General features: G+C 39.7%; 2 protein-coding genes across 3 annotated transcripts in view; one reads left to right on the top strand and one right to left on the bottom strand.

Annotated features, from left to right (window-relative positions):
- Positions 1–21778, top strand: part of LOC142407566 (spermatogenesis-associated protein 7 homolog) — a 38885-nt gene extending 17107 nt beyond the window's left edge. The window contains exons 4-10 of the mRNA XM_075497189.1: positions 3722–3843; positions 5388–5896; positions 6004–6190; positions 7335–7399; positions 8055–8126; positions 10857–10914; positions 21614–21778. Of these exons, the coding sequence (XP_075353304.1) occupies positions 3722–3843; positions 5388–5896; positions 6004–6190; positions 7335–7399; positions 8055–8126; positions 10857–10914; positions 21614–21778 (1178 nt within the window). The remainder of the gene's footprint in view (positions 1–3721; positions 3844–5387; positions 5897–6003; positions 6191–7334; positions 7400–8054; positions 8127–10856; positions 10915–21613) is intronic.
- Positions 21779–24515: 2737 nt separating this feature from the next.
- CENPF (centromere protein F) overlaps positions 24516–26706 on the bottom strand; it is a 44374-nt gene continuing 42183 nt past the window's right edge. For both annotated transcript variants that reach the window (XM_075496424.1, XM_075496426.1), the window contains exon 20: positions 24516–25002. In XM_075496424.1, coding sequence (XP_075352539.1) covers positions 24793–25002 — 210 coding nt within the window. In that variant the 3' untranslated portion in view covers positions 24516–24792. The remainder of the gene's footprint in view (positions 25003–26706) is intronic.

Here is a 26706-nt window from a genome sequence, read left to right as displayed (position 1 = left end):
AGATGTTTTATTAACTGGCAAGCAACAAGAACTGCCAGGAAAACAGAGTAGGGGCTATAGTATCTGAATCTTCCTATGTTTTTAAAAGGACCAGATTTCAACTAAATCCCATTTATTTTTTGCACTTTTGTTGCATTGACAAGTACAAGTACCAGTGAAATTGTACAATAGCACTGATAAATTAACACCTGCCACAGTAGGAAGGATGATAAATTAGCAAATAAATGAGCTTAACAGAAAGGCTGTTGAATACATTTGCCTGAATAACTGCTGCACTGGCCATACCATATTATTCTGTTCTCTGGGAAGCAGCAAAGAAATAAAGAGATACTGGCTGTTGCAGGAATAAAAATAGTCATGTCCTGTAAGAGAATTCAGGTGACACACTAAATCATGATAGGTGTCTATAGGTGAAACCTTCCCCCCCCAGTTAATTATTCCCAGTTATGGCTTTAACCATAAACTACAGCCAGTTCTTAAACACTTCAGCTGGGATGTGAGATCAGAAGGCAAGGGATGTCTAATTTTTGCTTTTCTAAAAGAAAAAGAAAAAACCCCAAACACCTATCATTTGGGATACAAAGTTTGCATGTTATTTCCTTTTTCGTTCTCGGTCATTGCTAGTTGTTATTAAAAAGTATTTGGAGAAAGGCGAAATGAGCAGGTGATCCTTTTCTCCTTGTATCGCTCTTGCCGATGAGCAGTCCGTGTAGCTGGGCCAGGCTGCTGCTCAGTGTGGCACGGTCACAGCTGACTTTCAAACAGAACTGTAAGGAGTACACGCGAAAGCCAACAATGCGACCTGAAAACTTAAGAATGGCTTCCACTCCTAGCCCCTTCTTTCACACATCTGGAGAGCATGCTAGGTCACCACGGGGCGAGGTCATTTTAGGAAGAGAAGCATAGGAGGGGAGAGGCTGAGAAAGGAAGCAACCTGGAGCATTACTGGCAGCCGATGGGCGCTGGGAGCAGGTGAGACTCTGCAGCCCTGGCATCATGAGAAGGGGCATAGGGAAAAATGTGGATGAGAAAAAATAGTAGCGAGAAAAGAGAAACTGGAGAGAGCAGGGCTAGAAGGTGGTGAGGCAAGTAAATCCCTTAGCAGACATGTCAGCAAACCGGGATATGCTGCAGGACCCTTTGGTCCGCCTCACGTGGCTGAGGCACATACAAAACCTGACAGTCTGGGCAATGAGACCTGGTGTCTATTAGGGAAGGGGAAGGAGAGTTGCTGTGAGACATTCTGGCCCAGGAGCTTTTGCTAACTACTCAAAACATAGAACTACAATGCAGTGGAATAGTACTTATTTGAATAGGCTTAATGCCATGTGGCATATTTCTAATCCATATTTATAGTAAAAATATCAGTGAAATACTAGACAAAGTCTGTTTAAAACCTATGGCTCTTTGACCTGGAACATTTTATTTTCTTGTCCTTGGCAAGGCTTGGTGAAGGCTCAGCCATGCCTCAGGTAGACAGTTGTTGTCCTGCCTCGCCAGCACACGCAGAAGAGCGGAGAGGCATGGATGTCACTTTTCCCCAAGGCCTCACAAAGTCATTTGCACTGCCATGAAAGAAGCCAGGTGTCCTGACTGGCGGTACTGTTGCACAGATACTGCAGCAAGCTGCCTTGCCCGTTATTTTTCATATGACTGCAGAATTCAAACTCTTTAATCAGAATCGGGGGGGTACTTTGATTGGGCACTGTACAAACCTAGATAAAAGGGGAAGGTATTAATCTCTGCATGAACGCGATTGAGCAAGTACATTTTGTTATTTGTTCCAGTGAGTTGTATAATCCTCCTTCTCAGTCATCCAAATAGGATTTAGCATTGTCAACATGTTTTTCTTAATAGGATGATGCTATGAACTCATGTCCATGCAAGACTGGAAAGCCAGATTACATGCCTCGGGAGACTATATATCGATTTTAGCTGTTAGTGAAATCTGGCTTTTTTGATGACTAGGCCACAGCCTTAAGGCCTTACAGGGGAATTGTCAAGAGATGGTGTGCCCCATACAAGAGCCATCACAAACTGGAGGAGCCAACTATTTAGTGCAGTATCCAAGTGTTTGTGTTTTTTTTTTTAAAAAGGTTCAGCTATTCCTTTTCTGAAAGAAATATTACTTTAAGACTAACTAAAACCCTGTAACCCTTCTGCTAATTCAGAAATGTGCAATACTAAATTCAGGTCGATGCATCTCCCCTTCGAAAGAAAATCTGCAGTAAATGCTGCTTGGCCAGGTTTCAAGCATTATTTTGTCACATTACTAGTGAGACACACTGCAATTACATCATTTCAGAGGAAGAGGAGTTGCTTCTTATTAGCAAAAAATTTGCAGCATATTGTGGACGTATGTTCTAGTACATTGCCACAATAGCAGTGTAAGGGGGCCTTAGGCTAATCAAGAACCAGTCATGCATTTTGTGAGGAATAAGTCAATATTATTCACAGTAACATCACACGGCCAAAAGTCACATTTTACCAGCCCACCTGAAGCCTTGCTAGCCCTCTAGAATTGCCGGTTTGTGGAGTCTGCAGCTGCACCCAGAGGGGAAGGAGCAGAGCATGGCTCTCTGCTGGCCTGACTGGCAGTACTGGCATGGGCCACCACGTGCCAGAGCTCCACAGGGCAAGGAAGTTCCGACAGATCTGCATTTTCAACCCAAAAGAGCCATATGCAGGTTGCGGAACCTCAGTGGACCCCACTTTGCCAATATTTTGTGTGTGAATCCTTAGTTTCAGCTAGAACTGCTAGCACTATTATTTTTTAGATGCCGTCTACAAAGAGAAAGGTGTTGTTGCACATCACAATTCATATCCCTTTTCTCAGAGCTAGGCTTGGAAGGAACACGGCAGGTAAAAAGGGTTGAAAATTTTGGTCATGCATCGTTCCTGTTTGCATTGCTAAAAGTAAGGTTCTGACAAAAGACGGTGAATTGTGAGAGGCTTTGCTTTATCCATGAATATGCCCCTGTGGGCATCTGTGGTCTTGGGTAACTCATATCCCTTTCTTATTCCTATGTATTCCTATTATTCATAATACTTAATATATAATCTATATAAATATATAATATGAAATATAATAATAATGCTTATTATAAGAATAAATATTCTTATTCCTACTCTCACTTGCATATTTTCAGTGAGATTTGAAGATCCAAAGGACTAAGTCTGTTTCTGTCCTTTTTGTGTATGGGGTGCTAGCAGAAGTGTCACCCTACTCTTTTCAGCCTGAGTTTGACTGATACAGAAGCACACTTTCTTGGCATTACAGTCTGCTCAGACCACAGTGGCAGCCTGACTTTGGCCACTCGACTCTTAGTACATAGAGTTGAATCCTTACATGATTGCCTCAGCTTTTCTTCTGGTTTGACCTGCCTCAGCTCCTGTCTAGGATAGGGGAAAGAGTATGCAGAAGGTGGAAACAAAATGTTGCCATACTCTCTTATCCCTCCGGTAGCTCATTACTTTCTGTGAGAGTGATGTAACGGAGTCCTGGCTTGCATTTATTTCAAATTCAGATGTGTGCTGAGCATGGAAGCAGCAAGCAGCAACTGTAAAAAGGAGAGTGATTGTCTTCTCTGTCTGCTACTTGGTATTAAGAGGAGGAGACAGAATAGTCTTTAGTGGCAAAAAGAAGAATGAAGAGTAATACTCAATGACTTGACCATTGATTAAACTGGAAAGGGTTGTGTTTACATATTTACATGTACAGACAAGGATCAGCAGAAAAGAGACAGACTAATTGAAGCCCTTGAGAAATATAAGAAGGATCTTGTACATGGTCTTCCTGTCTCACCGTTCAACTCCAGAAGTGTTTCTCCAAGCCAGCAGAAGGTATGTGATATTCTGATGTGATATTCTGACAGCGTAGGACCCATCACACAGGTAGTACCCGAGTTTCGTGAGAGAGACCGGTTTCCTCTTAGTTAGCTGTATGGTGAAGTGCTGGGGAGTGCCTGTAACACAGCAGGTAAGTGCAGGTTTATTCAGGGTGGCTTTTTATATTCTAGGCAAACAGAGATAATATTTGACACTCAGTTTTGCCAACTCGTAGCTATCCTCTCATCTAACTGTTGCTATCCCTCCATGGCCTACAATGACAGGTACCCGTGTCATGACTACATGTACATGACTAAAACGTGTCCCTGCACTGCATATGCACTGCATATGCACAAGCACGAATATGCACGTGCCACTCACAAACCCCCACGCGTTCTCTTTGCTCCTCCGGCAAATGGAATTAGAATTTTTCACAAAATGTTACATGGGTGCCCAGAAAAAAAAAAAAAAAAAAAAAAAAGAGTGAATTTTTTGAAATGATTTGCTGATGTGTGTGACAATATTCTTATTAGGATGATTTCTGTACACAATATTTTCAAGATAACTAAATCCCAATGATTTTCTTAGTATTCCCACTGAACGCAATGCAGTAACTTTACATTGTAGTTTTACATAATTCTCTGAATTTCAGAATTGTATTTACTGGTAAAAGCAAGACCCTAAAGTGTTAATCCTAATTCTATGTATTCTGCCAGATAGCAGAAACTATACAACCTCATGCTAGTGTGAGTAGGCCTATTCTTCACCAAATTCTGCCAGTGGACCTCACCTCAATAGACAAAGTCTCGCAAAATGTTTCATTCTGCCGTAGTCCAGAGTCTCTCTGGGGCAAAAATTCCTCAGCAGACTATATTTAGATTGTAAAACTTTCTATTTGTTGAGAATTATAGCGGGTTTACCACTAGATTGTTAATGATGCTGTTTATAAAGAATGTCATCCAATTCAAACGTACATTATTTTGATTTGTAAAATCTTGCTCCCACTGAGATAAATAGCAAAAGGATAGGCCACAATTTCACCTATGGTATTTATGAGGATAACAGTGGTTCTGTTTGACTTCAAACTCATGAGATGGAGTCATGCTCACACCTGCACGGGCATACAAGGAGAGAGAATAGAAGATGCCATTGAAGAAGGGCTGAAGATTGCTATTGAGACATCAGTTCCATAGCTGAGAATGCACAATGTCCAAGGAAGAAAAAAAATCTGTTGTTCTTCCTCTGTGGGCCCTGGCAAGCAAAATGGAATTTCTGTAATTTCCCAAGACTACTTGTCACTAGCAACCTCAACCTTGTAAAGAGAAGGAAGGAAAAAGAAACTAGAAAAGGGACTTGTTAACTGGCTCTAGCACAGTGACAGGATGGGTTAACTCCTAACTGCGGTTCCCAAAACTCGGCAAGTCATTTAGACCACTGGAGACAGTTTGAAAACAGTTTCTTAAAATTCTTCCTGTGTGAATCGATTTGTAGGAGACACTGTCTTCAGCGAAAGGCTTTTGTGATTTTTTCCGTCAGTTGTTTTGTTCTTTAACTTACAGGCGAAGTGGTCACTGTTGGAAAATGGTCACCTATATTCGACATCTGGTCGGAAAAACTGTTCCGGCACCAAGAGAGAGCAGCTCTCCTCTGTATCTTTTCAGCAGCTCACTTCAAGGACTCTGATGCCAGCTCCTACCGCAAGAAAGACTATCCAAAATACTGCTCAGCGTGCTTCGTCTCAGACTCCTGTTCACAACTCTAGTACAAACAGACCGTCTGCTTCACCACTTCTGCAGTCCCGCATGCATTTAGGCAGTTGCAACAGGAAGACGGCATTTCAAAACTCTTTTAATAAAACACACTCTGGGGACCTCCTTGACAAACATTCCATTTACTTCACGGAAAAGAAGCAGCACTTTACCCCTCAAATCTTAAAGACATCACACCAATCGTTTCTCGTAAAACATAGGTATTATAATCCTCCTCCCAAAAAAAAGAGCTCCTCCCCTGGCAGACCATCACTTAAATCAGCAGACATCAATAATGAAAAGAAGAGAGAGTTGCACAGGTACTTACTCAGTTTGTTTATACATCAGTGCTAAAAGTAAAGTAATTTTCCTTTCAAACACATCATTTTAACCATAACTAGTTTTCACTGTGCTTTTAATCTTTCAGATTTTTAGAAGATGCACATGTGAGACCACATTCAGATCACTTTTCTCAGCAGCCAGTTGAGGTTGGTGTACCCAGTTTGTTACAAAGAAAAAGAATGCAGCCCACTGTTCATACACAAAACTTGTCCTGGTTGTGTGGAAGTAAGATGGATAACAGAATCATTGGCTTTGGCGAATATATGTTAAGAGCAAAACCAAAAAATTAAATCATCTTGTGAGAAGTCACTAAGATTGCAGTTTAGAAGTCTAGCACGTGTGGCTAGATAGGGTCAACAGACTTCTGTGAATAAAATAGGAACAGCTAAAGTAACTTCTCTCTGAGAAACGTAAATGAGGCATTATGCGATGTGAAAAACAGTGTATTCCAACACAAATCTGTTCTTCTGAAAGCAGAGTTTTTTCCTACCTGACTGACGTCTTGCTGCACCCTTAACATTTCAAGTGGTCGTTTCAGCTTTTGATTGATTTACAGCCTTTCACTCCATCCAAAGAATAACTTGGAGCCCAGAAACATCCAGGCAAAGTGCTCATTACTCAGCCTTTGGTCAGTACTGTAGTATGCCCTACAAGACTTTGTCTGGAAGTTGCACTCCATTAGTAACCTGGATTTTTAAGATGAACAGAGGATTAATTTAATAAATTTTAGTGCTCTTAAAAATAAGAGATGCTTAACAGCAGCCAAAGCCATGCATGATAGAGAGATTTTGTAAGATTCCTTGGCCTGCTCATCCCTTTACAGAATCAGTGTTTAATTTCTATATAGCTCAGCCAAGGCACCACAGGCTTGATTTGTGCGAGTCCTATGCTAGCTGGGACTATTCCATTCCTTGTTCCAACCACCAAAACCTTCATTTTACAACATTATCAAGAGAAGCTCCTATTCCCACTTGATAATCTGCAGCAAAAGATAATTTCAATATCAATCTGGTTTTCTAAGTCTTCTTTCAAAGATACAAATGTATTTTGCACATCCTTTTAAAGAAAAAGCTGTGTTATTTGAATGAGGTCTGCAAATATTTTCTATTTTGTCAGAACTTCTGATTTCCTTTATAGCACTTGCATCATTTTTCTCAGGTTATACAAGCTTTTTTCCATTTCTGCTTACACAAACCTACCTAATAATAATACTTTTTCTTTGTTTATATGAGTGATTGACACTCAAGACATTTATTTCACATGAGCTGGCCTGTCACTTCAGTATGATGTTGTTGTGATTTTGATATGTTATGAAATCAGATCATTTCCCCCTGGTGCTCTGAATGGAAATACAAAATGTTAATACAAAGATAATTTTAAAAAAATCTACTTTTCCTCTTTACTTGCTTGTGGCAGAACCATGAGTTATGGATTCCTGATTCTGAACTGTCACTTTCTCCAGGATCACAACTTGAAGAAAAGTAAGTTAAATATTTGTTTGTCGCTTTTAACTGTTTCTAAGTTTTGTATCAAAATATTAAAGTAGGAATGTAGTGGAAAATTGAAAACATGGCAGAAAAGCCAATTACCAATGGTTGTATGTGGTGAGTAGAAGGAACTCTCTTAGGGATAGAGGATTCAGCTACTTGCTCGGGAAGTGTGGGATCAGAAAGTTGGAAGAGATTTTCTGAGTCATGCGACCCAGTCCCCTCTTACTGTAGGCAAACTAAATATGTTAAGAATAAGTAAATAATAAATAAATTTAAAATGTTCATAATAATTTATCATCTGATACCTACATTTTGTGCATGGGAACGATTTTTTTTAACTGATTATTCACAAAAGACATAGATATTCTTGATTAATTATATTAATGGATTAAATTAATGGATTAAAGTAATTAGGGAGTTGACCAACAGAGCTGTGAAAATTAGTCATTCAAAAAAGTATGAACCTGGATAGTAAAAAAATGCAGACTAGTAAATAGATTCATCATTTTTGAATACGTTGGCAAAATTCTTTATTTGAGTTAGTTTAGTTACTCTAAAACTGCTGCCTCTTTGGACGGTATTATAAACCTTATTTGTATTTAGTGTATGTTAAAGAAAGATGCTGATAGCTTGTGTACTTGTATAGAGAAGAAGAGTATCTTCGTTTTCTTCAAGATCTTACAAATGATATTTTGATTAGAAGCTGTTATCACAAAGAGTAAGTGCTTTGCATTTCTTATTTATTCCTTTGAGTAACAAAACTTTGACCGATTAGTCAATCACTGTAAAGAATTGGTGGGTTTAATGAGATTAAAGTGAAACTTGAAATCAGTGTAATTTGAGGAATACTTTTGTGACCGCACTTTATAGGAGTCATGGTTTCAACTGAGTCGCTGAACAGAAAACATTTTCAGCCACCCTCCTATTTCCCAGTGACTTCTAATAGAAACATGGAAACATTAGGTTCTCTGACCCTGTTCTCAATCTCATTCCCTTATATAGCATGGTGACAGACGTTATTGTTACAACAGTGTCATTCCAGTTCCCAGTCAATCCTGAGCTAGCAAGCCATGGAGCTACAATGAGTCCTCCCTAGCAAAGTGCATCACAGCAAAAGATTTTGTATTTAGAGTTCTTCCTCCCTCGTATGAGAGCAAAATAAATAAATGCAACAATTGCTTTCTTTAGGCTGTATGCGCTATCAAGTTAACGATCCACACGTAAAGGCTAGAGCCAAATGCACCCAGTGCTGCTGGTGTCTAACTGCAGCATCCTTTTCGGGTTTCATGTTCTGTACGGGACATCCTGTCACACACACACACCACCTCGCACTCCCATTTCTAATAGAAATCTATCACATTTCTAATATTTAGAGAGCTGTGATAAACCACAGGTCTGTTTGTAGGCTTGCTAAAAGCAACAACGTTTTGTGCTCCTTTTCTATGCCATTTCCTGGCCTACATCTTAAATGGGAGAAACTCTTCCTTTGATAGAGGACTTAACCCCAATGTTTAAGGTTTCAGTCTTTGTCAAGTGCTGTGCTTTGATCCTGGAGAGATGCTAGCACCCTGAAATCAATCAATCTCACTCTGACACCAAGCCAAGATATTTCCCTTTCAATCTAGAGGATTTCCGTTAAAATCCCTAAGGCTGTTTTAAATATATATATATATATTTTAAGCAGCCATTAACACAAGTGGTTAGTTTGTTTTCTGAGCAATCAGTTAAAGGTAAGAGTTCTCCTCCCTCCTTCTAAGTATAGCAGTTTTCAGACAAACTTCAAGGCCCAAATTAGAAGTGAATTTTCTGGTTACAGTGGAAGGAACAGGAGCAGATTTGAAAAACACCGACTCACCACACATTGAAAAGGTTGCTAAGTATCATGCCTGCCCATACATACGGTTAAAAAGAAGATAACATTACAATAAAATAAAACCTCAAAAAGCTACTCTGTGTCAGCCTCCATATTAACAGGACGATTAGTATCCTTCAGAAAATAAGTTTTTTCTCTATAGATCGTGAAAACCAAAGGAGAGAACACAAACTTGTACCTGTATGATGTGACAGCAGCAGGGATCATGTGTGTGCTCCACATTGAGCCCAACTCAGAACACTGTGGGACACCAGGGTCTCCGTGCTCAGTCTTGTAGGGTGGAAGAACGGCTCTGTTGACTTTAGATGGAGATTCCTTAGATGCTGTGCACTCTTCCCTCGAAAAGAAAGGTTACTAAAAATACATGAAAAATCATCCATTGTTTTCTTGAGTAGTCTCTAATAACAGAACTTAAATTCTCTGCAGAATAAAAGTGAGCAATCAATAGTGGCCTTTCATTTTAAATCAGAAATTGAATTTCTAAAGAGATTTTGTGACAGACGAGAAAAGACACAACTAATGGCCTTAGCTAACCTGCTGCAGGATTAATATAATAGACACATATTTTAAAATCTCCATTTATTTAGACCAGTTTCTCTACACATAAAATCATAAATGCCCTGCCAATTCAAATATACAGTATATAAGCAAAACAGCTCTGCTGAGCCCTCCAGCTCATTGGAGATATTTTCATTTTTTATGATTGTCTGAAAATGAAACCATTGGGTTAGATTTAACTGAGTTACGATTGTAGAACCTGGACACCTAATTTCCCTAGTCAGTTAGGTCTTTATTTTTACCGATGCTCATCGCCATGAGCACATCTTTTGCTTGCAGCTGCTCACAGCTATCAAAAAAAACATTGAGAGCACTTTCTGAAGGCATCTCTCTTTCCCTAGTACACCTAGTTATCAAAACTATGACCATGAGAGTTCAACCTTCAGTGTTTCCCTTAAAAGTTACTGAAAAGGAGGCCCAAGAACAAAGAGACCATGAAAATGACCTTTAGAGGTCTAAAAAGTGTTGGCTAGAGGCAGTTCAAAAGTCCTCTTTGAGTAATGTGGTATCTTGGACAAAGGAACGACAGCTATAAATGAATCTAGGAAGCTGCAGTACTGCCCAGCACAGCACCCCAGTACCCTCAGCAGTTTCACCCAGTTAACGTGGTGGGTCAGTACTTGACAGCAGCAACAGAGAGACTTAGGCCCCACCAAAATACAGAGGGGGACTACTACGTTGTGATGGAGAGCAGCAATACTTTTATATTCGTCTTAAACGTGGAAGAAGAAATGGGAATTATATACATGAAAGACTGTCCCTGGCACGGTTCCTGCCAAACTGCATGCACTTGGAATGAGAATATTCAACAAACATTAAAATGTTTAAGATTTTTTTTAAATCCATTTGCAGGTACGGTAGGGATGGGGAGGGGATGGAGCAAAAATGAAAAGTTGGGATGTATTTTAAGTGATCTGAAAGACAGGCTGAGTGGTGTTTTTCATTTGGAAGTATATGGCCTTTGAACAGTCTTTTTTTTTTTTTTGCACTAATGTTCCTTTTTATTCTTTTTTTAAGGGCATTAGAAGATGTATTTCAAATGCACATTAAAAGTAAGAGGCATAACCTTGATGAGGTGAGCAAAAACTGTCTATTATTAAATACACTGTCACCTCCAGTAGAAATGTTGTATATCAATGCCGAGCAACAATTTATGGCAGATGGACTGCTACACTATTTAAATACAAGACAAGGAGAAACTACTTCTACAAAAGCAGCAGGAAGGGTGTTTTCCATAGAGGACTGGTAAAGAGAGATTTTTCTGTAAGTTTTTGGGTATTACTCTAATCAGGTTTCTAAAAGACAGATAATGCACTTAGCATGCAGAATAGCTTCAATTACATAAAAACTGTTTACGAAGAATGTTCGTTGCTGCACATTTTTGCTGTGACTGCTGTTTTCTGGAGTAGAACAGCAAGAGAGACTTGTAGGCTGTGATTACATCCAGTAAGAAGACCTTGGTTCTTAATAGCTTGCTTTTAGGAGTTTGGTCACCAGAGCAGAATATAAAACTGTAAGTTGAACGTTAAGGCTCCCCATGTGGTGCCTGCTGAGAATTATACACCTCAAAATGCTTATCTGAAAATCTCACAGATTTTCAGATAAGCTGAGAGGGAAGCTGCCTATGGAGAGACAATAGGAAATGCCAGGCACAAATACATGGCCACAGTCCTATGTCTCTCCTCTGCAAGTCTAGCATCTTATCTAGGATGAGTGAACGCACCTCTGCCTGTTTTAATCCAGATTTGAGAGCCCTCTCCTGAGAGCAGGGCTTATAACTGCCCTTTGAAAAATCTGAAAGAATACACTGTTTTCCTTTTTAAAGTCATTCACAGAGAAGATGGTATTAGCGGTGTCGTTGTCATCTTTGCTCTTATCCCAGATTGGTTGAAGCATTTGCCCATGAAATGGGGGAGGCAGGTTCCAATGCCTTCCCCAGACAGGGGAGACTCAAATCCAACACCACACCTCATGAGCAGATGACTCAACTGGACTTTTGAAGTAGTTCCTCTAGGTTAGATAATAAGAGCAAAATGGGAGACACTAGCACTATAAGCTGAGGTTGCTGCACTCACTTAAAAGACACTAGGTTTTCCTCCTTCCCAATAATTGCAAAATAGAAATTCTTTCTTCTTTGCAGTCTCTGTATTAAAGAAAAAAAAAAGGGGGGGGGGGGGGGGGGAGCAAAAATCATTCCTAAAGTCCTGGAGCAGAACTCTGAGCTCCGCAGAGGGTGCAAGAGTTTAGTCACAGTCTTCCACTTGCATCGCCTGCCGGCTGCTTGTCGGAGGGGCCCAGCGCACAGGGCTTGGGTCATGGGGCTCTTTTGTCCCACACTTCTCCCATGTCCTGCAGGGAGAGAGGCTGCCAATTCTAGCCTTGAGAGGGATTTGATGTTCGAGTCCTCCTCCAGATCTGACTTTAAGGGTCTCTGTACAAGACGGCATTTCATTTGGTCTGATGATCCAGAGGAGTCACGGTCAGGGGTTTGGACTTTGCATTCTGAAGCTCATATTGCTGCAGCAGATTCAGGTGGGAGCGTTTCTGAGGAACTGGCATAGTATGGCTTTTAAATGGACTACCTTTGCTGATTTGCTTCTGCAAATTTGTAATGCTGCCATTTAGTATTGTACTTTCTTCAACACTAGGCATGTGGGAGTTACACATATGCGTTGCATGATGAATAAATAACAATCAAAGGAATTATAAAATAATTAGAATGCAGAAGGTTATTTTTTCTTTCAAAGTGCCACGATTAGGAGAGAGATGCTGTTTTGGTATCTGTTTAGATGCTGGTCTGAGTGACAGTCAGTAGGTAGCAAGAGTGTTTGAGGAACGATCCGAGCTGAAATTAGTGAATTTTAAGTCAGTTTTGTGGCAAAAAAATCAGCAGCAGAACCTCAATTTGAGAGGATATGTAATTTACATCTGACTAGAGGATGCTGAGCATATTTCTAAGGTCAGTCCCTGCAAGGCTCTGAGTGCCTTAGAGACAGAGCTGAGAATCCTTTAATAGGAGACTGAAGGTACTTGATTCCTTCTTCCAGAAGGCTCCCAGCACTTCCAGAAGGATGAGTTTGTAACCAGTAGTGGATTTTTACTATATCCTGTTGTGATATGTTTGATATCTAGCAACATATTGTTCTGCACCCAAGTAGAGCTTAAGCCTGGTGTTTTCCTCTGCAAAAATACTGACTGAAGACTTCGCAGAAACTCAGAAAAGACAAAATTAATTGGCAGAGAATAGATTTAAAGGATTTTTTTAAACCACATATGTGCGTGTTTAGTCATGCAATGATGAAAGGAAAAAGACCAAACTGCCTATATATATTAGAAGGATGTAGCATGTGAAGGAGAAAGAGTCGTTCTTTGGAAAGATTGAATGAGAAGCATAAGCATGACCTACACCAGGAGAAGCTTGTGGGCAATGGCATTTATTAGAACAGGCACAGTTCCCACAAGAGAATTAATGGAAGCTGAATCACTTTGAGGCTTTTAAATGTGAATGGGCCAGCGGATGGAAAGGAACTCCATAGTGAGTGGACTTTTTGTCCTACAAAAAGATAATTTTCTCTTTTAGTTTCTTGTCTTCAGACCAAACTCTTTTTATTCACTATCACTGTTTTCTGGACCAGATGGACAAAATAAGAAGATGGAAACATTTTTCAAGGTCTTTGCAGTGTTTTTTTACCCATGCTGGATACCTGCCAACTTGTTATTTGGGTACTTGCTTCCCTGGGCTCTACTCTTCTGTGTACTTGCTATAGAAAACCAATGCCCCTCTCCAAGTTCCTGCTTGCACTTACTCCAGCACAGTGTGTGAGATCTGTTCCCTAAAACAACAGGTCTACTGCCAGTTCATGCACTGTGAGGATGCTTAAACCCATCCAACTGCATTGCCTGACCCACCATCCATGTTTGACCATGCATCAGCTAAGCAATCCCCACCGCTTACCAGGGAACTTGTGACTGTAGTACCTGTAGCCTCTTCTCCAGCTTTGAGAAAGAGAGTCGCACCATCGCTCTTCCAGGGAGAAGGATATGCACTCAACAGGATGTTACATGGGGACTGAGGAGTAGAAGAAAGCAATTAATTGCTTAATTCCATTAGGAAAAAAAAAGATAGTAACTGCATAGCAGGGAAGGAGAGAGTGAAGAAAGAATATAGGAAAAACATACATGGAGAAAAGGACAGTACTTCAAAGACAAGAGCCTTTTAAAACAACTAGCACCTTCTCTCTGTGAACCTACATGGCATAGTTATTGATGTAAAGTGGGGGCACAGGGGGCAGTTCTTTCACTGGACTCCAGCCCAAGGCAATTTTCAATCTGGTTCATCAAGGTATGTCTGAGGAGCAATTTGCTTTGCTTTAGAACATGCAGTTTCAAATAGTGTGCCCAGGAGAAAGCATGCACTACTCTTCCCACCAAGATTTATTTCTGCTCTTCACACTGCTTTACTGCCTCTGCAGACTGCATTCTGTGGTCTGCTTAGAAATCTTCAGCTGAGGGTGCTTTTCACCTACCCAGCCGTGGAGGTTCAAACATTCCTTTATGTTTTAGAACAATATTTTTTTTTCTAGCACACTTATTAAGAAACCAGAGAGTTTTTCTAACAAATTTTCACCGAGTGAACAGCTTCTCCCATTTTCTGTAGTAATGAAATGGCCTCCACTCAGGAAAGCTTCTAAAAGTTTTATCATTTAGCCACTCACTCAAAACCAACATCAGGCAGTTTTATACCTTTAGAAGTGCAAGGATGATGTTTCAGCTGCAAAACAGTGGTCTCAAAACCTGATCCATACTCAGATACAATTCAAGAAGCCATCAATTCCATGAAAAATATTTCCTTAAAAAGAAAAAACTGCTGGTTCTTGCTAAGAGGTACTGGTAAAAGAGTAGCTCTTAGAATCCAGGAGGGTGGAAAAAAATGTCACTCCTGGGCTTGAAATAGCCACCGAAATGGGTCTGTAAGTGCATCATTTCAGGAAATCGATGGGAACCTAACACAGCACCTGCAGGGGGGCGGGATCCGGTGCTCATCTGTCTTCCAGTAAGCAAACTGTTCCAAGTAACTTATTTTCTGGAATTTTATCGTATAAAGCCAAAAGCTCCTGAAGACACAAAGTAGTATCTTACACTTGTTTTACGCCTTTGCTTTTAGGAGGATCATAAAGCGTTCGCTCTCAAAAAAACTGCAGTGTAAAGGCACCAAAAGATTTACCTCAGGTGAGGGGCAGGTGGAAGACAGCTGATAAATGGCATCCAGCAGTGTTACCAAACATTTCAGGACAGGAACACGGAACAGCATAGGCAGCTGAACACCACGGCAGCGTGGAAGCTGAAAGGCCATCTTACTCAACCAAATAAAATTATTTGCTTTGATTACTGTGCCAGTATAGCCTCAGTGATAACACCTGGCAGGAAGTGTCATAGGGTCTTTCATCGCCAGTAATGGAAAGGTCTATTTTTACATTTCTGAGGCAAAAAAAATCCTTTTTTTATGTATCGTGCCCCAGCACTATCCTGAGTCACGCTGAAGCAGACACGAGAGAAAGCAACCTCCGCTTAATCCCTGGCACTATGTCCTACGTGTTCTTTGCCCTTCCCTTCAAGTGCCGTACCCTTTCTACTTAGCCCATCATGTCTCAGGGGATTGCCTTAGGAGGAGATGTATCAGCAGACGAGTGTGGTTTAGGATGCTAATGCAATAATTACTGGCTTAATCATCAAAGTGAATAAGCAATTTACCAACAGTCCCTTTCAGCACTGTGCACTGTTACCATTTAAATACAGATTTTTGCAATGTACCATAATTAGATACTGCGCATGGGAAAGTTTTAAAAGTAAACCAGTAAAAATGAAAATGACTGCTCTAAGATGAGCACAGGACCCAAGTTTATTCTTCTCACAACAGAAAATGTCAGTGATCTGGTATGTGGAAACTTTCTTCCAAACCAGTACTGACCCAGTGGCCCCATCGCAGACAGAAGGGGAAATGTCCTGTGAATCAAGTTCTTTTCTGTGTGGGACTTAAAGCAGGAATATTCTATTTTGGCAAAGTAGCATGGCTAGTATTTTTAGAGATTCCTGCGTAAATAGCTTAATTTCAGTTTCTTAAATTTCTTCTGAAGTTTCAACTGGACATACTCATTTCACTGCCTGCTCTGGCAGTATATACTGCATAGCTGAGTATACTGAAATGTTGCTCCAGTTCTTCCCATTTCATATGCCATTGCACTGTGTATGTGCAGTGGCAAATACCGTTTTCTTCAAGTACACAGGTATCTGTCTATGCAAACCAGGGTTTCCTTGCATGGGGACAACTGGAAAATATAAACAGATGAGTATCACTAAACATGATCCATCTCGCAAGCACAGGACACGCATACAATAGACTCTTCACACCTGAGTAGCTGACAGCTTTCATTACTTTAGCCACTGAAACCAAGCCTAACCCAGACAATGCTTTAGTTACGTGTCAGCAAGATCTAGAAAGAAAAAGAGAGGAAAAGGTGACACTCACATAGTTAAAATACAGGATTGACTCTGCTGGCTCAGCACTATGCAAGGTCTGGCCACAAGCTCTCTCAGTCCTCAGCCTTCCATAGCCTTGACCACCATACTGGATTCTTCCCTTTTGTTGAAGGTTCACTTTAGCAGTCAACTCAGCAAAACAGAACACATAAAATATAAAATTACTATTTACAAAGAGCAGCCTTGTGGATAGGTTCTAACAACTTTTAGATGAGTTCAGAAATTATTATAAGAATCACTTTAGAGCCATGGAGGAGGTTTTAAAGTTGCTCTTTTCAGTGTTCTTGGGCATTTCTTAATGTCTACCAAGGCCGTAAACTTCTCAAAAGAAAAAGAAATCACTTGACATTGAAAACTGCAAATCTCATCTGTCAGTTTAACAAAGCATGTGCACAGAGAAATCCGTTGGATTTCTGTCTCTGTCGCAAGGAGTTTGGATTTTTTCTGAACACCAGTATGCTGAGCTAGAAAAGTGGTTCCTTTTAAAGCATTGGACATTATGTATTTCTAGCTCATGGAGAGTGGATTATCCATCGTCCTTATTATGTTTCCACGAGAAGAACTAATTTTCTGTTAAAGTGCTTAAGATTGAATGCCCATTGTAATGACGTTCAAATTGAACTCAAGTCTTAAGATTTTCCCGATACGTTCCTCAGAATCTGTGGAACAGCTTCTAAGTCCACACATCCTTTTTGCCTTTCTACATGACAGCTTCTAGACTCCATTTTGTGTCATGAATACCCACAGGTCATCTTCCACAGAACAAAAAGAGGCCATCATGATTATCATCTCTTAATAAAGCAAAATTCCATGTGGATGCTCTAGTAATCCTAATTGATTAACCCATAATCCCTTTTCCACTTGATTAATTCTTACTGTAACATTAATAGTTTTCTCAGTCTTGATCAAGTCAAACTGCACTGGTCAGGCACTCTCAGTCTACTCAGCAATCATCTGCCATTCAGAATCTACTCTTGTATTTTTCAAGATAGTAAGCAGTCACAAAGTTTACCTAACTGGCTGGAATTCAAACTGTGGACTGCGTATTTCATCAATGTTTTCCTTTCTCCCATTATGATTATACTGGATCACTGAGGTATTAGGCTCAAATGGTCTTGGCTCTTTGTAAGGCTGAAATAGATAAACACATGCATCACAGGAAAACATGGAAAAAAAAAAAGAAAAAAAAAGAAAAAAAAAAAAAGACTGTTTTGATCTAATGAGTTCTGGAATTTCAAGCCCCTGTCTTACCTCTGCGGAACCTGTGCACATGGTAGGCATAGCCTTAGACTATATGGAGTCCCAGGCTATGATTTAGTAGCAGTGTTCCATGTTATTCTCACAAAGAAAAGGTAAATTTGCCGCTACCTTATGCAACGTGTTCCATGGAGCTGCTGCTCCATGATGGCTTACTGCATGCAGGCTCTTATCTTCCCACAGGCACTTATGACAGAACAGGTCACACCAAGGGAAGGGGGATAAAGGTGACAGCCAAGCGCTTTCAAGCAGTTACCTGCACTGTAGATGCCTAAAGACTTTCCTGTGCAGGCACAGAAGCACCCCAGATGTTGCTCAAGCATTGCTAGTGCTGTAATAGTTGCAATCTTGTAAAGCAGCGCTTGCTTCTAACTTTGTGTAGTACTTGGCGTAGATGGAAAGCGCATTTGCAATGTTAAAACTGAACTCTTTACTGCAAAGCTACAAGAATGTTCCTGTAATGTGTTGCGACTCCTGACTACCTCAACTCTCCTGCTGTTACTGCAGCACTGTTTCAGGCACATGACTTTTTGCCATGGCCAGTTGAACAGTCTTCTCAAATGGCCAGCTGTGGTTTGCTTACCTACACTCACTGCAGTTTTGCTTTGATAGTGGATTGCTTTTCACCACCTCTTCTGCAGTCTTGCCTCTGTGCTTCTTCCCAGCACAGGATGCGTTTTTTAGGGGGATTTAGCTATAAGAGAGATAATCTGGGCTGCAAAATTTCTTGCAAATAAAAGGTAAAATCTCTGAGACTACTTGAGCAAGCTAAAGGAAATAAATGAATGAGATAGTGGGGACAAAAGTGAAACACCTACTTAACTGAAACCTCATTTTCAGTCTTTTTCTCCAGTTAATTAAGTATTGAGGAAAATGGATGTAGAAAGCACATTTTAAAGAAATCAAGTACTGCCAGAAATCAAACCAGCAATTTGAAAAGAGAACAACACTGCTCTCTGGCATCTGACAAAATAAGATATTTGACAGGGAACAATATGTGCAGTACTGGTTAATTGAGAAGCAAGGAGAAGAATAATCATAGCTGCATTATAGAATTTATAGAAGTACCTCCAGTGTACCACAGGGACGATGTGAATTTGTGGAATACTCCTGCCTGCTACAGCAAGCCAGTAATCGCTTACATTCCCATCAACGTTTTTACAACGTACCCTAGGTAGCAATGCAGAAATAGCAACTGTGGTGGCTGAAGCCGGGAGACTTGACTTGAAAAAGACTGTATTCTCACACTTTCCTCTGCTGGTGAAGAGATACGGAATAAGAAACAAGTGGGGGAGAAATCTTCATTAAAGTTTGCTCTGTCCACAGCATCCTTTGTTAGACCTGTGCAGCACTTTACCAGTTCACATGGTATGGGCTCTTCCCGTGTCAGTCCTACGACAGGTTAGGTTGACTGTGTGTTTTTTCAAAGTGTCAGCGCTAGAGCAAAGACAAGACTTCAGTTTGCCCGCGTTTTAGTTCTGAGCTGTAGCCCACCACAGTGTGAACTCTAGCCATGAACCTATGTACATTTTGAAAGCTCTGGCAGAAGTTTCCAGGCTATATTCTCTTTCCTGCAGTTGATTCACCAACCTTCCATTTTTTCCATGTCATTTTAGCACATTAAAGTGATGCTTACAACACAGGCAGCATGCTCCTGTGTCAAAGAAGCCAGCAATGGGGATTGAGACACCTGAACAAACCCATCATATGGTACCCTTCCCATTCATACTAAAAGCACCATTTAAGGGTACATGCAGTTAATAAGAGATTGTTATTTAGACTCTTTGATATAAACCAATACTTCCACGTGTAACAGCCTGTTTTGGCAGAAGACATGTTGATCGGAGGATAGTATCAGGGAGCCAGACACCAAGCGCTTAAATAAAAAAAAGAGGTAAAAGAGCAGCTAACCAAGTTAAACAAGGAGTTAAGCAAGTAGGAGATCTGGAAATCACAGACCAGGTTCTTTCCTTTTGTAATTGCTCACAAGAAATTGACAAGAAAAAAAATCGAAAAGGATGAAGTATCAGTCATCTCCATTACTACTTTTAGCCTCCATGATCTGAATCGAAGTTAATTAAAAAGGATCCAAACTATGTTCCTCAGGAAAACCAAAATCTTCAGTCACTCAGTGCCAGAGAATGACTAAAGCCACACATACGTTTAAAAATCAACAAGAGTACTTAGATTATTTGTCAGCATGGGGTCAAAAGAATACAGAACATTTCTCTTCCTCTATAGTGAAAAAAATCAACCCAACCACAAAAGTCCCCAACCACAATTAATTTCCCACTCTCGTGTTTCGCCTCTCAAGAAAATCAGTAATCTGATGTGGATACACAGACTTGGTGAAAAACGCAATCTTCCTTCACAATATCAGATGCATTTACACTGTATTTCATGTGGTACTTAGCAGGCCTTCTAAATAAAGGAACCCTGAAACACCATCCAGTACTGACAGCAGATTCTCACTAAGCTTTCATCTGTTTAATTTATGAAGCACAGTAGCAGGAAAGCAAAGTACAGAAAGCTGCTGATTTTTCTATGCACCCATCAATCATCAGTGCATTCACCTAAGTATTTGAACAGCTGAATTGTGAATAGAGATCATGATTTGTCTGCTGTTAAAAAAGCTTCCAGGAGACAAATAAAACAATGCAAAGAGCTAAGCAGATTTAGCTATTTTATAGCTACGTCCTGTTTTTCTAAGTTCCATATAGTTTCTGAACTCTATGCTGAAATAAGTGCTTGGGTCTGTCAGAGAATATGCACACACACATATATATAACAGAGGAGATAAGCCTGTCTCCTGTCACTGGACCTACAGATACACTAGTCCATATTTTAAGCAAATCCACAACATTTCTTTTGAATACTGCTATTGCAATCTGCTTTCACAGTAGTCCACCATGTATTCAGTTGTCAACATCTTTAAAAAGTTCACGCACCCGTTTTCAATTACTGTTTTCTACAGAAAATTACTGACAGCCTTATCATAATTTGTGGCTATTTAGGATAAGGTGGCAAAAGCAGAGGGAGACGGAGTCATTTTAAGGATTAGACAGCTGAAATTTCAAACAGCAGGAACAAGGATCAGGCAGCTGAAACCAGTTCTGGGACAAATTCAGTGTTCTCACTACAGAGGTGGCACCCGGGCCACTACTTTCGCTACTGTACAGAGCATTTACATTGTTCAGCTATGTTTCCCTGTCTAAAAGGAACTCATTTGCAATGTATAATACAAAGAAAATCCCCATTAGATGCGTACTGTACTTTTCTCTGTCATCGCCTTCAAGGTTTTAGGGCACTACAGGATTATTGTCCAATACGCATGCCTGAAACTAGACAGATTTGGATTCACCACAGCTCCAGCTGGTATTTTTCTTCCTCTGTTTAAAGTATATTAATTTGCATCGATTGTAGGGCACATCAACAAAATTAGTAAGCTGGATAGCAAGAACGTGTTTCTTCTTTCAGCTCCATCCTTCTCTCCTACCAGTCCATTACTGGACTGTCAGCCTCTTCCAAGTGATCCTGCTGTGAGCCAAACACGAGCAATGGCAGCGCTGTGCCCAAGAGTGGAACGGCAATGCAATGCAGCGCATCTTCTGGAAGCTGATGCTTGAGAAAGCAGCACAGGCCCATGTTCAATAAATGGCATTTCTCCTACTAAGAATTAATTTTTAAAAAATTTCTACAAACTCTACCCAAACGGTAGTTGATTAGACTGTAGCTATGTCATGGGAAGCACAGGGCTGTCTCATGCCTGCCACTTCTGTGCTGTTCCTACACGCAAGGCTTGGGGAACGCTTGAGGATCTCTGCAGCTGAGTCGGCTGCTAGAAGTCAGGGCAGGATCTGACCTGGGAGCATTTTAGATTCTGACATATGAGAGATCAATTCAAACCTTGGCCCTTAATAATAATCCTGGAAGAGCAGCAGCCAAACAGATCTCCTTTTATGTTTTCCTTTCAATACTAGGTAAAAAGAAGAAGAATAGTTCAAAGCCTGAAGAGCGAGCTGAACATCACAAACCAACCAGAGCCTTCCACCAGCTGTAAGGGCACACAGCAAAAGGATGCCAGCTTTTCTGCAACGTGCTTTTCACCTACAACTCTGGGCATTTCAGAGAGCATTCAAAGTTAGTTAGGACAGCAAACTAGATTTTACCTCACTTACAATGTAAACCTTGGGCAAACAGGAAAATAAAGAAGAGATCCAGCTAATGCATCTTCCTGTGACGTAACACAGTATCACTATGGCAACAATCAGGTTAACAAGCTAAGAACAATACCAGAGCACCAAAGACAGCATTTTTACAGGGACTTTCACAATCAGAATAGAAAGCCAGACACAAGTGTCCTTTCATTCATTACAGATAGCTGACGCTGACAAAACACATCCTATGCAATCCTCTTACTAGGAATTCTGTTAGGCATTTATTTTTTCCTACTGCATGCTTGATTTACAGATATGTTGGAAATTAAGTTTTCGATACAGCTTTCAAAACCCTACATGAATTGTGACCTGAAGTCTCATCAGTTTGCAACAGGATGTAGAATATTAAGTCTCATTTTCAAGCGATTTAGGTATTAATCTAAGTAACTTGAATCTCTTGAAAATCTTAAACCTATATTAGCTCATATGCCAAAAAGCTAAGATTAGCTAGTACTACAATACATACTAGTTAGTGAAAAATAACAGGCATTGTAATCTTTCAAAATGCAAATGTTTCACACTTACCAAATCTAAAGGCTTATAAAATACAAGCACAGCCCAGTTGGAAAATATGCAATTACTAAAGCCTCAATCCTTTCTTTTAGTGATGATATTTACTTATTTCATTATAACATAGTAGTTTAAATTTGTCTGGTTAAGATTAGACAGCTTTCTAAAGATAGATGTTTTTTCCACCCCCTTCTCCAAGTGGGACACTTTTCAAGGCATCAGATTAAAATAGAAAAACAATGATTGGGATAAATAAAACACAACAGTTTTGGTTTTGTTTTTTTTCTATTGTCTGCTACCAATGCGTTTTCACACCCATGCTTCTACCTCAAGAGAGTTAATTTTTTTTTTAAATTGCTACAATTCCACACATGATCCCTAAATAATTTGAAGCTACAAAACCTTATCTGAAATAATTTAACTTTTATGAGCAGCTTTATTGGTATACTGACAGAAGATGAAGCAATCAAAATGCATCCTTTAAGATAGGCCTCTCTCAGCCTCCCTGAAAGATGCCTCTAGGCATAGTGCCACAAAGATTGTTTTAATTACCTAATATTTGAGTTAACAAACAACTAGAGATGTTTAAGAAAAAGCCACAAGATCTACTGATCTGACCCCAACCATAGGTGTATCTAGTTACTGAAGGATAGCCTATATATGAAGTTTTTGTTTGTTTGAACTATATGGAATATTTTGGTTTGTGTTATTCTGTTAAGACTTGAGACAAATGCTGAATTTCTTTAAAGGTCTTTCAGTTAGACTGATGAGTAGATTATTTGTTCTCATAAACTGCATTCTAATGGACAATGCTGCAAGCAAGGCAGAATAATGGTGTGTATGTATATGTAAGTAGAGAAAAACACTCTGCTGTGAGTGTAAAACTAACTCAACTTCAAGTACAATCTTATCTCTGTATCATTAGAGAAGCACTTGTTATACTTTGAAAGTTCAACTTGGAACAAAAGTATTGTCTTTTAAGTTAAGGAGTCTTTCTTAAGGAGTAGAAAACATTATTACCCACTTTTGTTGAAAGGAAAAACAACATCTTCCTGACAGAAGAATAACATGAAAATGCCTCTCTGCTGTGCAGCTTGGAGTCTTAGGGCACTACCGCTCATGTACAGGAGCTTGATTTTCCCAATACCTGGTCTGGGTAGGCAAGCATAAGCAATATGAAGTATTGGAAAGTAACTTCTGTTCAGTTTGATAATGACTGATTGAGTTGATGTCACCCTTTTCTCTTGCACAGAATTGCTCTGAGCTACTGAGCAAGCCCAATTAGACCTTTGAAATCCACAAGTACAAGCGTGTTGTGGTGAACTTATTTGTAATGAATCATCCTAAATTCAAGTGCACTATCATGAACTAGATGGAGTTATTTTCTTATATTGATGATACCAGAATCTTAAATACTATTTCCAGGTGAGCTACCTTCTTTTGGGATCTCAAATAGGATTTTTCTTGAATGAAAAGAGGCTAACTCAGGGCATTCTATGCAGGTATTTCTTGACACCTAACCGTTTCTCCAACACATCCATTTTCATTACATCAGGTACAAGTCTGCAATGATTTTCATATAAGAGTGACACATTTGAGGCCAAGCATTGGCAGGGTGAAGGAAGACCTGCAGAGAATCAGCAGGCAGCCGTTACTGGTAGAGCGAGCACAGTTGTTATGGTGTCCTTTCTGACCAGGTACATAGTGCCCACTCCCAGCTTGCTGAGGATTACTGGCTGGCCAGGGGCCATTTTGCAGAGGCGAAGATGAATGTTGTAAGACCTTTAGCTATGGTCCAAGCCAGTGCATACCGGGAAATACAAAGAAATAGATTGGCAGATGCTTAGTTTCAGGGAAAACAGACAGTCCTCCCTGGGTTTGTTTGGAGCAGGTCTCACCCTACCTTGCACAATGTTATTCCGTCTGGAAGAAGGCATACCAAGACACAGCGCACTGGACCTGTGCACTGGATGCAGCTTATATCTGGTTTTATATTTGGTTTTGCACTTACACTATTGGAATCATCCAGTAGTGATTGCCTCATTTTTCCTGGAACCTAATATTTTTAGGCATACTTAGGTGTGTTTAGTTTCCATTTGTAAATCAACCTTTGGTATATAGAAAAAATGGCAACAATGAACTACATGGCAATATGTAATCCACTTTTTCCATGGTTTAATTTTTTAAACAGATTTATGAAGAATTATTTACAGAAAATTCTACAGAAGATTATATCTGTTCCTTCATTATCATTCCACAAGTTTGAGTAACTATTGGTATTAGTAAATATTCCAGAACAAGCTCTGCAGAACCCATATATCATTAATCATTGGATAAGAGAAAATGGTGCCCTCCATATAGTTCTGATATTTATTTCACAAACTGGTTTTTGATCGTCAGTTTTTCCGAGTTGTGATTAAGTCCACACAGATTTACTGAACCTTACAATTTTCTTTTTGCTCATCTTGCTCAGGTAGTCCCTGTTCATTTAGAGAATTCTTGGCTTTGTGCATCATATGACTCTCCCTAGTATTATCAGAGACAGTTTTTGTGGATTGCTTATACAGGCAAAGTGGTGACCTTGAAGTAGATTTCATTGGTGGAAAAGCTGTTACTGCTTGGGACTGCTGTTCATCATTTACCTGTAACACAAACAAAAATGTCCTGGTTTACTGGTAATGGAAAACCATTATTAGCTTTCTGCAGTAGGTCAAAAGACTCACTGCAGAAGACTAAATATCGGGAATTTGCAAAAAACATATACATATATATTGAAAACAAAAAAAATATTTTGAAGACGTTTATCACTTTGAATATACAATACAGTGAGACTTGATATCAATCATTTTGCTGTGGTGTAAGATGGAATATCTGCTACACAGCTGGCAAGCTATATGCTAGGAGCAGAAAAAAGCTAAACCAGGCACAGACAGTACTCTTAATCTGTTTACTAAGGTACCAGGTATTGTGTACTGAGATCTGTATTTCATTTTTCCTGTACGTATTCTGCAAACACAAAACATAGTTGTCATTTTTTCGCTGACATCTGGACAGAAACCACTGCTTTCACATTTTAACTGCTGTGCAGTCAAAGCACTCAATTTAAATTCTACATTAAATTCACATAGGAAAGTGAATAAATTTGCGTATGAAAATGACAGGGCACATTTTAAACACCATGAGAAATTTGCAACAGTTTGAAACTGGGTGTCTGAAATGAAGTACATATAAGTACCTGTCAAAGAGAAGGAAACAAGGCTTATTTCACTTTTAAAATAAGACACACCGTTTACTGTATTAATATAAAGCATGAAACAACATGTTTTGATGGCTTCAACAAATGATGATACAATATTATGAACAATTCCTCCAGAAATTCACAGATGTACATCATCTTGAAATAAAACACACACATATATCCAGCAATGTCCAAGAGAGAAGGGCACAAATTCCTGGAACTGATGACTTCTGCATATTTACACTGGGAGGGAAAAAAACAACCCTGAAATCTTAATTTCTCCTATGTAGTTGAAGGTAAGGAATAGCCTGTCCTTAGACCTAGACAATACAAGCTTAGGCAAAGAGGAGGACTGTTTGGGAAATCCCTCTCCCAGTTAAATTAAAAACAATTGATTACTGATTACTTGTTATTTGCTGTAACCTTGACTATGGTCAGTGAGAGCCTACAAGCTTACACCATGCTGGCAGGCGATTACTACGCAACTTTCTGCTGCCAAGGCTTCTTTCTTTTTTGCACTACTGAGTTTCTTCACAAGCAAGACCCTCCATTTGTTTCTAAAGTTAAAGGAAAACATGCATAAATGAGTGTAAATAAAATTTATTGGCATCACTTAATGAAACAGTAATAACACACAGACCTCCAGGCAATGTCTGTAAGCAGCAGCAAATTTTGGCAAGTAGGGTAATTAACCCTTGAAACAACATGCACGAATTCAGTGGATTCACTCTCACTTCAAAATACAGATTTCTTATTGCTATAGCTCTAAACAAATGATGGCTCTGATCTGACTCGTCTTCCCAATGGTGCTTTCTGGCCTCAAAACCTGTACATCCACTAAACTATGTGGCTCTTGCCTTTACTTACTTTTGTTATCTTGCCAACATACTTTATGTGCTAACGCAAAAATCACTGCATTTAAAAAAAAACCCAAATAACAAAACCCCAAAGTTGTACTCTTTGCTTTATGGCTTCACTTTTGGTTCCACTGATTGCCAAGAGGATGCTTTTGTGTAAACTGGCAAACTGGAAGAATTTTTATCTACTGGCATATTTCTGTATAGCCTTCATGTAAAGAAGTACCAATATATAACAACTATTCTCTTAT

Source organism: Mycteria americana, chromosome 3, assembly GCF_035582795.1.
Source record: "Mycteria americana isolate JAX WOST 10 ecotype Jacksonville Zoo and Gardens chromosome 3, USCA_MyAme_1.0, whole genome shotgun sequence".
In the NCBI taxonomy this organism is placed as follows: Eukaryota; Metazoa; Chordata; class Aves; order Ciconiiformes; family Ciconiidae; genus Mycteria; species Mycteria americana.
Note: the sequence above shows the minus strand (reverse complement) of the source record. Positions and strands in the feature narration are given on the sequence as shown.